This window comes from Syngnathoides biaculeatus, chromosome 2 (genome assembly GCF_019802595.1).
Source record: "Syngnathoides biaculeatus isolate LvHL_M chromosome 2, ASM1980259v1, whole genome shotgun sequence".
Classification (NCBI taxonomy): domain Eukaryota; kingdom Metazoa; phylum Chordata; class Actinopteri; order Syngnathiformes; family Syngnathidae; genus Syngnathoides; species Syngnathoides biaculeatus.
The window spans coordinates 2619660-2638231 of NC_084641.1; the positions used below are offsets into that span (position 1 = coordinate 2619660).

The 18572-nt window shown below is 41.1% G+C and overlaps 1 protein-coding gene across 1 annotated transcript; it reads right to left on the reverse strand.

The window, feature by feature from the left end:
* Positions 1–3197: 3197 nt before the first annotated feature.
* LOC133494459 (G2/M phase-specific E3 ubiquitin-protein ligase-like) lies at positions 3198–15106 on the reverse strand. The gene is made up of 6 exons (XM_061808329.1): positions 15040–15106; positions 7284–7537; positions 7017–7139; positions 5785–5925; positions 5544–5679; positions 3198–5467 (listed from the first exon to the last, which is right to left on the reverse strand). The coding sequence occupies exons 1-6, from the start codon at positions 15104–15106 to the stop codon at positions 5250–5252; spliced, it is 939 nt and encodes a 312-aa protein (XP_061664313.1). The 3' UTR covers positions 3198–5249.
* Between the last annotated feature and the right edge of the window lie 3466 nt (positions 15107–18572).

Genomic DNA, 18572 nt, shown 5'->3' on the forward strand with positions numbered 1-18572 from the left:
GCGAAACTTTTCCCCGGGGAAAGGTGTGAAATACAAACTAAGTGCTCATATTGCTTCCATCATGTATAGCCAGAAAACAGAAATAATACACTTTCCCCTTCTTGGGTTTGCGTTTGAAAAAATGGGTGCATTTTTTTATATGGTTTTGCAGCGACCGCCCACCCTGTTAAACTGTGTCTTAAGTGTCTTATAAAATGTTGCGGTAAGTTCTATTTCCACTTTCACTATGGCGACCTTTACACATAATTACTCTCAATAGACACAGCATAAGACTGGTAAATGCACCCCGTGTAAATTGGAAAGTTTAATTTCAACCTCTTTGTTTTATTAGGCAACGCCAAATGACCTTTTGCCCTGCGCTGTAAAAGGTCAGTCCTTTATGCTTGAATGAAAACATTTTGTTGGACGGCCCTTCAGGGTAACTGTTGCTTGAGGGAAACTTTGCTACCATCATGTGGTCATTTGTGGTAGTAAAATCTAGATTTTGGACTGAAGCCACCTTGAATATAAACCAAAAGAGCTTCTGCACGTGACGTCACCATCCCACGGCGCCATATTAGCGGTCAAGCAGAGCTGCTCGAAATTGTTGGAGACATTGAACCTGAGGAGAATATTTACTATACTCGAGACCTGTTGTGGTGTTGATTGTCACAAGAGACGAGACAGATATTCAAAGAGATCATTCTATGGAATACCATCTGAAAAGACCAGAAAATATTGATGGATTTCGGCAATTAAACATGATGGATGGTGCCCAACCAAAATACACACACGCCTGTGTAGCGATCTTTTCATTTCAGGTAGGAATTATTCTTCTCAGTCTCAAATTACCAAAAACTATTTATAATTCCAAATTGGCTCATTTGAGAACAATGCGTGTTTAAAAAAAAAAACTTGTCTGTCGCAGAGGTTTACGGAGCTTAAGTGTAACCGCAATCGCTTCCATATACGTTCCATGGAGACGAATGTGTCCTCTTCTTTTTTTTTCAGTCATAGTTAATGAATGCGAGTTTGTGTAAAACCAGAGGTCATTTATTTAAATATTAGTATTTGTATTGAAGACTAGCTGAAAAGATCGATAGATTCCGGCAAAGGTTCACGTGTCGCCCATCACATTTCCGCGTTCACAAGCCATCAAAACCGTCACTATGTGGGATTTATTCCTGATGAGAACAGATCCAGCAACAAAGTATTCGTATGCATCCAGACTTTTATACGCTTTCAAACTTTTCCGTGTAAATCTCGGCGACTTACTCACCAGATCCATGTGTATATCCAGTTGTGCAAGACAAGTGGAAGCAAATTAACAGTCCAATTTCTTATCGGCGAAAACATCGATTTTGGCATTAAATACAGGTCCTCTATGCCGAGTTTATCTAATTCTTCCACGTACCGTCGTTTATTTTCACCTTCTAAATGTCTGAAGGTATCGGACAAGACTCTGGGTGTCGTGCTACAAGACATATTTCAGTGTTTTCTCCAATCGACTTAGTAGTGAGCAATGCTTAGCTTGACCAGCAATATGGCGAGGTAAACAAAAGTCATGTGATTTTTTTTTTTGTCGTAGGTGCACGAGGTATATATTTGGGGCAAGTGTGAGTACTTTTCCTCTATTCCACTCAACGTTAGGAATGGCCAGAATATCGCATGTCTCTGATCCTGTGTGATTATCCTGTGTGATTGTCCCCACCCCCCATCTGCTCAGAAAACAGTTGGGGTCTCCAAACGTAAATGTTAAACTTGTTCACAATTTCAGATCGACAGCAAATTCGGCTGAGCCGCAGACTTTTTGTGAAACTGATCAATATATAGTGTATTAGCTGTAACCATTGACCTGGCTTCTATATTACTACTCTTTCTTCTTCTTTGTTGCCTCTCACATGTCATTGTTAGTACTTCGAGGAAAATGTGTGGTGTATGCATAATTATCCGTTCATCTAAGACAGGGGTCAGGAACCTATGGCTTGCGAGCCATACCTGGGTCTTTTGTATATGACTTGCGGAGCCCTCATAATGATTAATTGTACATGTGATTTCTGTCGTGCAGAGAAGGTTTGTCCCAGTCGGGTTGCCGTAGTTAGGTGTGGGAGGCAACGCAAATGACGTAGAGACGTTTGGGCTAGTGGGTTGCTGTAATTTTTGTGGCATAGTCGATCTCCAGAGGTGCAGAAGGGTCTAACGCCGATCGTGTCGGAACAACTAATTATGGAAACGCTTTTGACAAAGGTCGCTCAATGAAAAAAATATGAGTACCGAAGTTTTCAACAAGAATGACAGCCTTTGTGGAGAGAGAGGGTTCTTCTTTTTAATAAAGGGGAACTCCACAGGTTTTCATTAAGAATCTATCCGATAGGTCACATAATATGTACGCTATTTTGACAATGTGATGTTAAATTCTCTCTCATTTAATACTGTTTTGAGAAGATTTTTATCGACAATTCTGAATTTTCAGTGGAGCTGCCATTTTCGCGAGTCACATGACCTGCGAGCACGGATGTGACGAGTACCGTGCCGCAACAAAGGGTTGATTACATGGGACACCATTTACTGGTGATTTCTCTGATTTATCCTCATCTGATGAAGAAATAGCAGTATCGCTTGATCGGGAAGACGGAGGAATAGTTCCATACACAGTCGTGAGAAGCACAGCCATGAGCAGCACAGCCATGAGCTGCTCCGCCGCTCGGTTGATTGGGAAGACGAAGGAATACTTCCATACACAGCTGTGAATGGCTCAGCCGTGAGCAGTGAGCTCCCTGACCGAGCCCTGGAGCTCGTTCCCCGGGGAGCAAGCTCACGGCTCCCCCGAGCCCCGGAGCTTTTGCCGCTCACGGCTGTGTATGGACGTATTCCTCCGTCTTACCAAACAAACGAGTGAGCCCTGGAGCTCGCTCGCCGGGGAGCGAGTGTCTCATGTGACTCGCGAAAATGGCAGCGACCCTAAAAATTCGTAATTGTCGAAAAAAATCTCAAAACACTATTAAACGAGAGAGCATTTAACATCACATTGTCAAACTGGGGTACATATTTCATGCCTTATTGCAGTGATTCCCAAACAGTGTGCCAAGGTAAATTTGTGTGCCGTGAGCGCTCTTCAGGCGTGCCGTGGGAAGTTAGCCAATTTTATGTAATTGCTAAAATTAAAAACAATTATTTCCAAAAAAGAATGTATCTTTATTCATCTATTTATGCCAGTGAGTCACAATGACAGACAGAACAAAAAAATCCTCTTGTATTAGATGGCAGGAAGTACATACAGTAATTAATCTATCCATTTTTGGTGACATGTAGTTTTGTTGGTGAGCCGTGGGATTTTTCAATTGGAAAATATGTGCCTTGGCTCTATAAAGGTTGGAAATCATTTACCTATTGGATACATTGTTAATGCAAACCAGTGGAGTTCCCCTTTAAATTAACAGATGGGAAATATGCCAAAGCATTCGTAGTCGACGTTGCCAATAAACATTTTGCCAACTCCGCATAAAGACAAGATAATCAAACGAATAAAAGACATGCCTTTGTCGCCAAGAACTGTTCACCATCCTACCAGCATGATAGAAAATCAAATTTAATTACGTTCACAATGAACGGTAGGAAATCTCTACGCCTGCATGAAGCTTAATCTGAAGATATATGAACTCCAAAGTGCAGCACTTGCTGTCGCATTAATGGTAAGAAGTACTTTTGTCATCATTGGTTAGCAACATCATAACGTTGTTATTTAAAAGAATTCAGAGACTTTATTGTACTCTAAAAGTGTTGGTTCTACATAAATGCGCAAATACACCCGTACTTCGCTTTTTAAAATATTGCATGGCACTTTTGAAATTATGCTTTAAAATATTTGGCATTTATGGCTCTCCCAGTGGAAAGGTTCCCGCCTCCTGATCTAAGATGACACACTGTGGCGACCCCTAACGGTCTAACAAGCCGAAAGGAAAAGAAGTGTGTTGCAGTCACTGTGATTTGACGGGCGGAATCACACCCGCATACCATCGCACTCGCAAATCTGCACAGTCAAGCATGAAAAATCACACATGTAAAATTTGTTATGAGTAGATATACATCAACATTCTCAGCACACATGAAAACCAATCCAGCGGAGTGAACCACAGCCTGACTTTTTTTTTTTTTTTTTAACACGGAAGCACACGATCTCCTGCTAGTTTACCTGACTTCGACCTTCGGACCTCAAAGGGGGTCCACTCATAATTACAAACACCGTCCACCCACACAGTCTGGGCAACGTAGAGCAAAGAGAGTTAGACACGCTGCTTGTGTTTAGTCTCGATAATAATGGTAAAATAAAAAAAAAAAGTGCTGTTGCTTTAATGAATGTCGGGGTATGTGAATAATAGAAAAAAAAGTGGTGAAAGTGGACGAGATTTTCTTTTTTTTTTGTAAAAACGGTCTGGTCTGAAGCCAAAGTAGAAAGTACAGGATGAGATGGTGTCTAATTTTAAAATTCCACTATGACACTGCCTGATCGAGGATGAAAGCACAGACAATACAGTGCACAAAAAGCTAATTCTGTATTTTAAATATAGGAGGGAACATAACATTAACGTTAAAAATGTTTGGGAGCATCATTCAGCTTTCAACATGCATTGCTAAAGATAAAGCAAATAAGCAAGTGAGCACTTGTGGATTTGTTCTCGGTTTTGTGGGGTTGGCCACAATATAAAAAGATGTTAAAATTCAGCGTGTAACTCTTTTTAGGAATATGATTTTTTTTTTCAGATTTTTGGTAGGAGTTTGGCCTTTGATTGTGGAGACCATTGTTTGAGATTCACTGGTTGCAAGTATTTTTTTTCATCATTATTTTGGATATATGTTGTCGCCATAATCACCCTGATGGTCTAGATTTACACATATCAAATTAATCCTCCCACCAAATGAGAGAGCAAGCAAAGGACAAATAAGGAATAGATTGATAATTTGTTTAAGTAAATGTACAACAAATACACAAACATTGGTTGCACGGAATCCCCAGACAATATATTAGTATGTTGTATTTTCATATTTGTTACACTAAATTTGAAAAATGTCAATTGGAAGTTTTGGCATGATAATAGTGGTAGTTTACATGGGGATCATTCAGCGCCTACCTAATTCAGCTGTTCCAGGTTCCACAGCCTGCACCGTAAAGTTGAACACAAATTATCCTTGAAATTTTGTCAAAACCTTTTTGCATATGTTTCCTAAAATGAAACAGCTCCTGTTTGGCAAGTTTTGCTGAATACAGTAATTCATGCGCAGCCAAATCCGCTCCAGCTGGTGGCTATACATGCACGCAGATCCACTTGGAACGTGTTGTACTCAGTGTAGTGCCTTGGCAGCCTCAGTTTCTCAAAACACGTTACAGCTGTGGGAAGCACGCCCTCGACTATTTCCACCGTCATTTCTGCAGCTGGCACCTCCCATCCGATCCAGAACCAAATGAGAGTCTTTAACTCAGCAGAAGAGGCTGTGTTTAAAATAAACAACTTTTTAGACAACCTGGAAAGCCCTTTCAGATGTTCAGTCCATGGAGTGATGCATACCGTTTTCAATGAAGGTTCTCAAATAGCCAGACACTCTGGATGCATCCTCAGCATCACGCTCATCGAAGTCCACCACCTTGTAGCATTCAAAGATGGCGGTTGTTGACAAAGGCCACCTGATGCAATCCAAAAGCATCTGGAATGATATTTTCCAAATCACTCACAGGGTGTATCCAGGTCAGTTTTTGGTTTTGTTCCACCCCAACCTACGCCCAAGAGTGAAACAATTTTGCTGTCCAACCTGAGGTGAGACTTGTGTCTCTGCTTCCCTGGGAAATAGAATTGGGATGATCTCTTTTCGGTGAATAAGAATAGGCCACAGTCCCGTGTCTTGGAGGCCTCTTCGGAACTGACTGACTTGACGCCTCGTTCGCTTTATCACCTGCGGTGTACAAACAAGATATCATGTTTACGAAGAAAAACAAAGTGCTGGTTTTGCAGATGTTTAGGGTCCGACCATATTGTAACGTCTCATCGGACTAGAATGGTCTTTTTGTTGTGGATATATATATATATATATATATATATATATATATATATATATATATATACTGTACTGTCATGGTCCTGCCGGTCCAGCCCTGGGTGTGCGGGTTCCATGGGGACGACTGGTCCGGCGCCAGATCATTGCGGTTTATGCCCCGTTCTGGCACTTCCGTATCTCTGATCGTATTCCGACCGACCTGTTCTCCGACTGCCCCTGGAAGCCTGAATCCTTTGACACTTCTCCCTTCCTTGATCGATCTCCCGTGTACCGACTCCTGCCTGCCCGCGGACCTGCCCTCTACGCCTGACGTCCTGACTACCGCTGCTGCACCTGACTGCCTGCCCAATCCCCGACCTTGGAATAATAAACATTTTTCCCGAATTACCTCTGCGTCTCCCGACTCCGGCATTCGGTCCTACCTCCGTTTCGATGGGTCGTGACGTGTGCATATTTTTACACTACAGTGGTGTAGTGATAACACTGCTTTTCGGTATCTTTCTTATTTGTATTGTTTGTATGCACAGTTGTGGGAAAAGAAGGTTGCAAGGTGCAGCATAGTGTGAAACGTCTTCTTTCCGGTTGAACAGACTGTGGCCTAAAAATCTCATCACTGGTATTCAACATGACTGGATTTCAAAGTCCATATCAAGCCGTGACCTTCAACGGATGCTGAGGTGGTTTGCAACGTTAGGCCCGTGGGTTGAAAACCGGGACCTCCAAATCTGAGGCTATGTTTGGAGTTGCATTGAAGTCCATACCTCATATGGGAGAGTTGAAAACTCGGGATAATGCTAATAATAATAATAACTTGGACTTTTTGTTGTTTATTTAAAATGATTCAAGTCCCCTAATTCAACATATACACATATTAAAGCGGTACAAGCTAACCTAATGATATGGAGTGTTGTCTTATGACGAGTCATTTTCAGGATGTTTATCATCACTGCAGCAGGAACTGAGAGACAAAAGTGACACATTTATATTACCACATGCAAAAGAAGCTTTTCAGACAGCCACTTCCTGTTGGCAGGACTCGGTGTGGGGAGATTCCACAGCACGCTAAGCTGTTTGATCTTGTCATTGTTGTCTATTTCAGCATTTCCACTGAGCTAGAAGGAAAACGTCATGAAAAGGCCGTCCTATTTATACTATGTCCACATGCATAATAATTTAATTGATTACGATTACTTTTGTTACAAATAAAGTAGAAAAAGAAAAGGAAGGACAATAGATTATGTCAGAATAAAGCTCACCATTGCCACAATGTCACGAATGTCGAGATCTGGGCAGTCCTGCACTGTTATCGGCGTCGTCTCCAAAGAGCCCCCAAGGAGCGTGTGAATAATAGCTGGGCTCAGTCCTGGAAAACTTGGCCCATGATGCAAAAAGGAATGGCCAATCATGCGGCCTGCTATGGCGAACAAGTCGTCGTCCAACAGGCTGTCTGCTATTGAGGGAATCAGGTGATCAGGCTGACCTTCAAAGACTTTGATAACAGCTGCACCACCTGCAAAAGTCAGGAGAACAAAGTTTTGTGAATTTTCTTTATAGTTCAAAAAAAAAAAACCACACACACACACACACAAATTGGTAATTGAGTTCTATTAAAAGAAAAGCTCATCAAGCCACAAAGGCAACCAATCAACTCGTGCCTGGGTTAAAAATTGCCAAATTTCTGCTTCCAAAATGACAAAATATTTGAATTTTAGCCTAGAGCCATTGTAAACCTTTATTCAAGGCTTACAACCATTGAGCAAAATAACCTCCAATAAACAACAATAACAAGACATGAAATATAGTCACATTGTATGTCACATTGTATGCCACAATTCTGAACCTAAATTTACGTGAAATCCACTTGTAAGCCTAAAGATGACCATCGACATCATGTGGCGGAGAACTCCACTTCCAGTTGCTACGTCGCCTGAAAAGAAACATACATATTTTTTTTCATCTTGGACAAAGGAGACAATGTGTGTACTGACTGGCGACAGGCACAAGGACAAACTTAGAGTTACTATTCACTACGTATAACGTATCTTTGCATCTATGCCAGTGAGGCAGCGACATATCGTGACAAGCACAAAAATTCAGTGCTCTTACACTAGATGGCAGCAGAAGGTTTAAGGTACTGATAAAGTTTTCCGAATGTGAAAAATGTGCATTAGCTCACTAAGATTTGGAAATGCTGGCCTACGCATTTGGAATTTGACCTTTGCACACAAATCTCCACGATGGCAACTCCTCATCTAAGACATTACGCTGCACAATACAACACTGACATCAAAACAGGACTTCAGGAATTTCCCTACTCTCTTTAACAATAATGTCTGAAAAGCTCAAATGCTTCGACCTCATTTGACCAGCTCATAAATTACAATTATCTACATCCAGTGCTTGTATACTACCTTTCAGTTTGCATTCAAGTGGAGAAGCCCACTGAATGCTGTCTTTCTTGTAAAAGGAGATTAAAGCCTGTTCTTGAGACTCTTTATCTTCTCTGAGGTCCACGGTAAGAAAAAGTGTCTTTGAAGCTTTGTGATTTTCCAGAAGTTCTTCCACAAATATCCAACCAGCTTGTCTTGGATCTGACTCTGTTCTCCAGTCTAAGTAAAAATAAAATAAAATAAAATAAAATAAGGGCAAAAAAAAGTCAGTGTAAAATTGGTTCGCTGGACATACAGCGGGTGTATTTTGGAAGGATTTTAATGGATTCACACAAAAAATGCATACCACTTGGAATTGTTTCTTCGGCTTGTTGCATAGTTGCATGCACACACAAATCCACTTGTGCTTGAAATCACTGACGCAAACTCTGCCGCATCCTGTCAGAGATGCAGTCAACGCTCCACAGTGACATCGTAACTACATTGCAAGTTGGAACTTGAAGTTTGAATCTTCGTATGACTAAAAGCTGACATTAGGAGTCAAACGTTATTCAATGACAAAATTGGCTTATAAAGTAAATGCAAAATATCATTTTGTATATTACTGCTGCGTTTATGAATTGACACAATGAACTCTGTGAGACGGACATTATTTGCAAGATCAAAAATGAAAATGAAGAAAATACAGTGAAAAGAATGCAAAATAATGAAATATTGAGGCTGTTCCTGTCTTCTCTACTAATTTTGGCCCTGAAATGATAAAGCATCACAGTAGCTTCAAGAGCATGGCTTGTTTTTCACGTCCTCTGAACCTCAACTTTGTTCAACATTGACATACAGTAGCTAACTGTTGAAAATTGATGGATGGATTTAGGATCGAATGGGTTATATGAGAGAAAGTTTAAAGTGTAGCAATTGTTTGACAATAGAATTTCAGCAGAGCTTATTACGTGCATGGTTTTAAGTTCTAGTTAGTGGATGCATATTCTGCCCCGTATTTTGTTGAACGCGGTCTTTCTGTGAAAACCTGGTGAGACATGCAGGCTGTGAAAATCAATTACAATCCAACCAGTAGAACTAACTTTTTTATTTCCTGTTCTTAAAGTTTTCGTTCGCATTTGAATCAATGACGTCCCCTGGAAAAAACGGAAAACTCAGGATATCCGATGCAACATCTGCCAAACAGGTTGTAGCAAAATTTGATCCTCAGCACCTTCAGCAGTTTATCCTCAAGCTATTTTGGCTCAAGTTTCAAATGATTTCCTCCTCCACAAAGTTGTAGAAAAGCTGCTTATTTCCATGTTTTGCATCTCCTTTAATTAATTGTAGTTAATTAAAGCTGTAGTAAGATGGTGAAGTCCTACTACAGGAGTGTCAGCCAGCATTCACACAAAGGCTTTACATTCTGATGGGTCGCATGGTTGATATTCACTATCTGAGTGGATATTTATATATAAAAAAAAAAAAGTCTACACACCCCTGTTCTACTGTCAGGTTTGTGTAATGTTAGAAAAGGAGAGCACAGTAGATCCTTTTTTCCACCATTAATGTGGTCTGTAAATTGTACAACTCAATTTAAATGTTGAAAAATCTTTTTGAGGGGGGAAAGTAAAAAGAAATTGTGATGATCTGGGACCAGATGTGTGCAGATGCACTTTTTAAGTGGGGCCGTGTTCAAAATTACAATCAATCACATTCAAAGTCATGTTAAATGGGAGTCAGCCCACCCCTGCCACTATTCAAACTGAATCCGATTAACCCCAAATTCTTTTTAGCTGTTCTAGTGGGCTTTTCCTGTCTCTTTTTTTCATGGCTTTTTCCAAACGGGTTTCATTTAATTGTCTTGGAACTTGCTAGTCATTGGTGAAATAATGGTAATGAATTTTGTTTGCTTTTGATCACAGAGACTTTTGATAATCGTCATCATGCATACATTTTTTTCCAAATTGAGGAAAGATACATTGTAAAGAAACCATTTGATATTCAGTGTTTCAGATGATGAATTGTACATTATAGGTTCATTTCTTATGTACATTTCATTTAAATGTGCGTGACCATGTACATTTTTGACTCCAAAAAGTTTGGCGCTATATTAACCTTAAAGGAGTGCCTTGCTGTGCACTGGGTCTTTGTTTTTTGTTTTTCCTTTAACAATTCTTCCCAGCAAAATCCCAACATTGGCAGCCCCCGTCAGCTCCTTGTTGGAGGCGGTGTAATTAGAGGGAGGATGTTTGTGAAGGTATGCAGGTGGGTATTTGGAGCGACCCTCTGGCAAAAGGGGATATGTCAACTTCTCATCTGTTTCAACGTCTAAAGGCTTAGTTCTCCAAATCTATGAATACATTTCACTTCTCATCCGGAATGTAAGAAAATAGTAGCGACATGATCACATTATTAAATGTTAAAGCATGTCCAAAATGGCATATTAATCTGTCTAAATAACAAGCTTTCACACACGTATTAATAATAGGTTCATTATTAGCTGAAAACTGTAGTGCATGATGCATCTGAGAGATATTTGGAACATCTTCTTTTCGTTTAGCTTGTGTGAATGTATACAATTTGTGACATAGCATTTGCACTGTCCTGGCAGAATAACTGAGTCTGTCGTTTGTTCATTTACACCAATGCCGACGAACGAATAAGTCAACAAAAACAAGAGACCGGAAAAATGTAAAGAGCGGCATCTGAGTAGGTGTTATCTTCCTTTTGGTGTTCGCTCACTCAATATTTGAACTACTACTTTGAACAGAATCGCTCTTAAAACATTGATGGTGAAGCTGCCGCCTTACCAGAGAGTCAGTGTCCCCCCACTCCCCCCCCCCAAAAAAAAAGAATATCATAACGTAAAAGGAACATACTGTGAAGGATGTACTTACCTGTGACTTGTCTGTCTTTTGGTGTTTTCTTTGCAGTAAGTCTTTAGGGGTGCAAGGAATTCTATCTCCCAGTTGATGAAGCTGGTTTAACTTGTCAGTGCAGGTTTTGCAAAGGCAGCTTTAACCATTGTATATGCATTCCCTCGGGCAACTGGGCTTTTAACCCTTTAACAGCTTGCTTGTGACCATATCTAATTGAAAGAGGTCTGATTGTGATGACGCAACCAGTTTGGCCAACATTGTTGTGGGAAAAAGACTACAAATCTTCGAGATGTCCATTTATCTTTGGACTCTTTCTGTGAAGAGAATATTTTTTCATCACATGGTAAACCACATAGGCCTTAATGGCCAAATAATATGTACAGCTTCCAAATTCATATACTGGATACTTCCATTGAGACTTTTTTTTTGTTTCTGTTTTTGCTGTAGATTGAAAACATTTCCTAAAAGTGGCAGAGAAGATGTTTCGTTAGACTTTCAGTTCATTTTGCTGCTGTCAATTCAGTGAAGATGAGTGAGCTTGTCCCATTGCCTCCTCTATGTTTGGTATTGCGAGGACATCCTTTCTTCAAGTTTACAATTTCCACCCGTGCATGCATACGTTTTCTATGGCTTCCTCCGACATTCCATGAACATTGTTCAGTAAATCGAAGGCTGTAAACTACCCATGATGTGTTTGTCCGTGTTCCTCGCGTTTGGCTGGCGACCAGGCCAGTGCGTATCCCGTCTTTTGCTGTGTCAGTTGACAGCTGAGAAGGACTCCAGCTCACCCTCAACCTAATTGAGGATGAGCGCTGTAAGAATAGATAGCCACATTGTTGCAATGTTTTTCAGTGGTGGTATAAACATCCATACATCCATTTTCTTAGCCGCTTATCCTCACATGGGTCGCGGGGAGTGCTGGGGCCTATCCCAGCTGTCAATGGGCACGAGGCGTGGTACAGCCTGAAGTGGTTGCCAGCCAATCGGAGGGCACATCGAGACAAACAGACGCATTCACAACCACACCTAGGGGCAATTTAGAGTGTCCAATTAAGGTTGTATGTTTTGGGGATGTGGGAGGAAACCCACGCAGGTACGAGGAGAACATGCAAACTCCACACAGCCGGGTCCGGGATTGAACCCGGGACCTCAGAACTGTGAAGCCAATGCTTTCCAGCTGACCCACTGTGCCGCCGTGGTATAAACAGTGCTTCGCAAATGTCTCAGACCACCACCCAGTGTGAAGGTTCTACTGCAGCTGCTCCCTGGGATGTTTAGTACGCCAGTACTGTATGTAGAAGAATTAATTGCAGTACTGTATTGATAGCCGCACAGCACATGAATATTTCTTGATGAAATCAATAGTTGTTTTTTTTTCTTTTCACATAACAATTACAACATAATTTTGTTGTAATGGAACTAAATTGTGGTGTGATGGTCACTTGAGTGTCTCCCATATTAACTTGCAACATCAAAATGTGACTCAACAACACACACACATACACATGAGCTTCCAGATGTCCCTTGGGTTACAGTAACACAAGTGTCCCATTGTCACAACGGCGTCTGTCAGCGTCTGCCTCTGATTGGGGGGGGGGGGGGTGGCGATATGCCTCATGGGCCATTAGAAGATTAGCTATGACACGACCTCCCTTGCGCACACATGCACACACACTTGACACATTTTGCACTCTTCTACCCATAATCCCTCAGTCATAAGCCACTTCCCGTTATGTGAGACAGCGAAACAAAGCAACACATCATGTGAGTGCGTTCGTGAGCGTCTGACTCTGGCGCATCTACCCAACAAGCTGAGCAAAACAAACCAGAGGGATGCTGCGTTATTGTGAGTACGGTATTAAATCTTTGCAAAATGTATTGATTCTGCTCTATATATTGCATCTGCATGAGGAAGATGGGTGCTTGTGTGGGCACATGTTTATTTGGTTTTTTTGGGGGGGATAAAAGGCAAATGACCATTTATCGACTGTGTGGACCCAGTTAATACCTGAAATGCAACAAGATTAAGTAATTTAAAATAAATAGTCACAATTTTAATCAATGTTGCTGTGAGGTGGTTAACACTGTATTGCTTCAGAAATTGTCAGATAATGTTACTAATAATGTAATAATCACAAAAATGCTAAAGTCTGGTTGTTTGCTGCTGTCGGACAGCCTCAGCAGTAATTTGTTTCACTCAGAGACCTCCGCTAAGGCTGCTACATTGGATACATGGAAAGTCACAACAGCATCTGAAAAAAGGAAGCTTTACATTCTGTTCCCTTTTCAAGTTGATCGAGTTGCTGCTATTGCTATAAAAGTGCACAGCATTAATGTTCCAATTGCAATTTTTCATGTTAAATTCTTGTGAATGCCAACATAGATTTGACCTTGATTCAATATTATTTGTACATTTTCTTTAGCTCTGAGGGGATTTTACAGAGATATAGATTTCTGAATCTGTGCATTCTCACTCAATTTATGGAGGCTTCGCTCATCATTTAAAAGATAAAATAAAATCCACATTTTGAAGTAACACATAAATACCCACTGCCATTGAACTTTTGTGTAAATATTCTCAATAATATTTTTTTTATATACCAAGTACCACCTCCATAAATAGGACCACCATAATCCATCCATCCATTTTCTTAGCCGCTTATCCTCACGAGGGTCAAGGGAATGCTGGAGCCTATCCCAGCTGTGAATGGGTAGGATGCGGGGTTCACCCTGAACCGGTTGCCAGCCAATCGCAGGGCACAGACAACAGTCGCACTCATAATCACACCTAGGGGATATTTAGAGTGTCCAATTACTGTTGCATGCTTTTGCGATGTGGGAGGAAACCGGAGTGCCCGGAGAAAACCCACGCAGGCACGGGGAGAACATGCAAACTCCAAACAGGGAGGGCCGGGATCGAACCCGGGACCTAATGACCATCATAAACACACAGTAATGTCGTCGGTCAGAGAATTGATCAAAATCATATCAAAAATATTTGATTGTCTTTTTTTCAAAGGTGCAATAAACACCAAAATAATATGAACAAATTAATAAAACAACAACACAACAAATCAAGAGCAAACAATCAAGAAGAAAAACCAGAAAAGGCAGACTGAAGTAACAAACAAGGTCAGAGTGAGCATACTTTCACATGCCCAAAAGATGGTTGGAGGAAGAATTCATTCTTCATTCTAATGTGTTTGATTGTATTCCATCTTTGAAATATTAAATATTATCTCCAATTCCCACACGCCATTTGTGGTACCCCTGCCACACTTTGAGGGAATCACGGCCATCATGGATTAAATGTGTTGACAGTTTTACAGTTTGAAGTTGATGAGCTCTGCTGTAGGTGAAATCTGAAATGTGCATCATCGCCTATAGGCCTGTGTCAGACTGCGGCAAGAAAATATTTGTGTCACTAACTGTTGATTCGGCTGCCTTCTTCCTCTTCGCCGTTGTGGCTTTTTATCTCTGCATCTGTCTGGTGCTTTCACATTGAAGAAATGGAGCAAATGAGCCACTGCTTTGATTGCTTGTTCATTTGGCCATTCTCACAACTCTTTGATTCTGTGCTCATGTCATGTCTAATTCCCTTCATCTTATGACTTTGTGTGACCAAATAGTGATTTAATTCCTACTTTTAATTATGCACAGAATATACTGTAGGCAACGCTGTGGGACACACACACACACACAACACACACACACACACACACACACACACACACACACTAAACCATACTCATCCATTTTACGGGCCGGGCCGTAGTCGGGCTTGTATTTCATCCCAAACTGGAGGGGGAGCACAGCCAACAGGTCCATTATCGACCGAGAGAGATAGTGAAGGTGATTCGGGGAGGAAAGGGGGCGGGGACGCGGCTGCAGGCGGACTGCGGCAGCAGCAGAGCGCCGTGACGTAGTGGTGAGAGTTCAATGTCACACTTGGGGAAGACACATGCGCACGCTTGCATCTCACAGGGGTGTGCGTCCGAGCGAGACGGGAGCATCGGCGGGGATTGAGGCAAACTCAATCAGAAGCATGCGGGCTGGAAGCAAAATCCACTTGCTGCTTTGACTCTTCATATTTACACTGGGTGAGTGTTGCCTTGTGCTTATTTTACGGTATACATATTTTTTTGTTTGGTTTTTGCACTTGTTATTTTCCGAGTTCATTCTAAAGTAATTATTCTTCACTAAGTTTTGCAATGGTGTTGGTGGTTGTTTTTGTTTTGTATCCTTTTTGTTTGAAGTGAAGTAGAGGCGTTTATTGATGGAATGACATCCTTGAACAGAGATGAAGAGAGGCGCTGGGCAAAAGGTGGATCCCCTTACCAGGCGTGATGCCATCGCCCTGAGTCAGCATTATATTGACTGGCTGCATGAGTCACTGCTGCAGATCGTATAGTGTCCATCTGTGACCAAACATATAGTTCTAGAATGAGCAAGGTGGACTCTTTGTTATTTTTGGTCTTTTTTCTAGCAGAAGTATGCTACTTTCTGAGAAGTTTAGTGTGTGTGGCTGCAGGTACTGGAAATACAGCTGAGTCACTTTGGGTGACTGTGACTTATACAAACTGAATTGATTGCTTTGACTCTCACTGGGCCACAACTGCGTCACAGATTTCAAGAAACACTTCACGATTGTGTGTGGTCGAGCGCTCATAAAAAGTGTGTGAACCATTCTGAGGATGACCAAACGTGTGTCATTCAGGGTCATTGTGTAATTTTCAACTCAGGTACCTTTTTGTGTTGAATAGCATTTTCCTGTGAAATGATGAGGAGGCTGACTTTGTCCAGGCAAGTGACTTTGAAAATGAGTCACTTTAGTGCGGGCTTTTCTGTGATTGGCTCCTGGTGTTGTTACTGTTTGTCACAGCTTCCTGTCTTGGTGAATGGTTCGGTTCTGCAGACCAATGAGAGGCCAGCTGCACGGATGCAACATTGATCCGGGAAAAAACAGCCCATTGTTCCTGGGACATCGGAGAAGTTGGACCTCCCTCCCCTGGGCCCGAGACGTACTGTCGTACCCTGCTGGCAGGTAGGAAATGCGTTTGGGTCAGAGGATTCTGAACATGTACTTTTTGAATCCTAAGCATCCCTGATACGCTTCCTGTCTTTATTAATCTGTCACTTCCAGCAATACCGTGTTTTGTTTGTGCCACTAAATTCAGTCAGTCAGTTCAGTCAGGAAAGTCGGGACAGTGCTGTGTTTTTGGTTCTCGGGATTCATGAGGGAACGTGACAGAAAAACCTTGATGTCCATCAGTACACAGAGACATGTGTTACTATCTCATGTGTTGGCCGTGTGATGAGTCAGTGCTCATCACAAGGTTGTGTATAAGTGTGTGTGTGTGTGAGCGATTAAGGCCTAGTTTACCTTGGTCGACCCCTGCATTGTGCTTTGCTTACAAATTTCAACAAGCATACTGTACCTGGTACAGTACCACCTTAACGTTGGCCAATGTAAAAAAAAAACTGGCTGTTGTTGTTATGCATAATTTCCAGCAGATGTCAGTATTGTACTGATAGATTGACTTGTCAAGTCTCATTCATAAACCCTTATAGAGTCACCTATGACCTCTCCCACACCCTCAAAATACAACACACTGTATTCTACACATTATTTTACCAGATGATAACATAGTAAACATAATTTTATCCACATTGTATTGGATATAAACTTTTCCAGTCAAACTTTGCAATTTGAAAGTATCACTTGGAGTCTTCGTTAAATTGCTTGGAATTCATTCTCCTGTCAGTAAAAAAGAAAGAAACCTTTCCTTCACTACGAATCAAAAAATGAAACCACACAATTCAGTTCTGGATAAACATTTACTTCTTTGCATTTTTGTCAAATCATTTTGTAATGCGTTATTTCAGATGTCATTTGTTCCCTGCCTGTAGTCATTTTCACTTTGTGTACCCGAGAAACTCAAAAGCACTTATGCCTTCTGAGTGTTTGTTAACGAGGCATCAGTTAAACACTTGTAGTTGTACTTACACAAAAGAACCATGAATAATAAACATATGACAGACAGACCTTGCATGTTTTATCTTCTAGTGTCAAACTTACATTTTCTTACATTTTTATTTGATCCCTGCCTTCATGTTCAAAACACAAATGAGTCTCTGTATCTGTATATTGTTGCTGCAGTAGTGTTGCCATCATCAGCAAAGAAGTCAAATCTGGTCTCATACCATCTATATATGAAGAGTTCAGACACAAAAGCATATATATACATTTTTGTTGTTTCTGTAGATTCTTTGAAGAATTGTTAAAAAATGCTACATTGTGATTTCTGGATTTTTCTTTTTAGATTATCACTCTCACAGTGGACATGCAGCTACAATGAAAATTTCAGACCCCTCCATGATTTCTAAGAGGGAGAACTTACAATATAGCAGGGTGTTCAAATACTTATTTTGTTCACTGTATATAATCATTCATCAATACATCCATTTTCTTCGCCGCTTAGGCTCCATCACTCCCGCGACCCTTGTGAGGGTAAGCGGCTAAGAACATGGATGGATACACACATATACGCACACTCATACAGCAGTACAGACCATATAATATATGCAGTGGGTATAGACATTTGTTAGAATCATTTAAATTATTTTTTTCCTCATAAATGTACAGACAACACCCAATATTGACAGGAAAAACACGGAATTGTTCAAATTCATGCAGATTAATTAAAAAGAAAATCTGAAATATTGGTGGGACGAGAAAGCAGCTGTAGAGCGTTGGCCTCATAGTTCTGAGGACCAGGGTTCAAATCCCGGCCTTTCTTGTGTGGAGTTTGCGTGTCCCCCCTTGCCTGCGTGGGCACTCTGGTTTCCTCCCACGTCCCAAAAACATGCAACATTAATTGGAGACTCTAAATTGTTCCGATGTGTGATTGTGAGTGCGGCTGTGGTCTGTCTCCATGTGCCCTGCGATTGGCTGCCAAGCAGTTCATGGTGTACCCCGCCTCCTGCCCGTTGACAGCTGGGGTAGGCTCCAGCACTCCCGCAATCCTTGTTGGGATAAGCGACTAAGAAAATGGATGGATTGATCTGAAATATCAAACAGCCATAACTATTTAGAGCTTCTGCTGTGACCCTCATATTTAACTCACATTCTGTCCATTTCTTCTGATCATCTTTAAGACGTAAAATATATATAAATGAAATATAACTAATTTCAAATTTTTAATTGAATGTTTAAATTTTAAAAAATTCACATTGTTGTTGTGATTTTAAATGGAGCTTTTGAAAACATTTGTGGTGACTTCGAACCAAAGAT

What these genes read in the sequence shown, in the direction of transcription:
- LOC133494459 (XM_061808329.1), bottom strand. Translation starts at nt 15,106, where the DNA reads ATGGACCTGTTGGCTGTGCTCCCCCTCCAGTTTGGGATGAAATACAAG. An exon ending in GCCCGACTACGGCCCGGCCC is followed by an intron (nt 7,538 to 15,039) that starts GTAAAATGGATG and finishes TGACTTTTGCAG; the next exon opens with GTGGTGCAGCTGTTATCAAA. An exon ending in GAGAACCTTCATTGAAAACG is followed by an intron (nt 5,468 to 5,543) that starts GTATGCATCACT and finishes TTTTAAACACAG; the next exon opens with CCTCTTCTGCTGAGTTAAAG.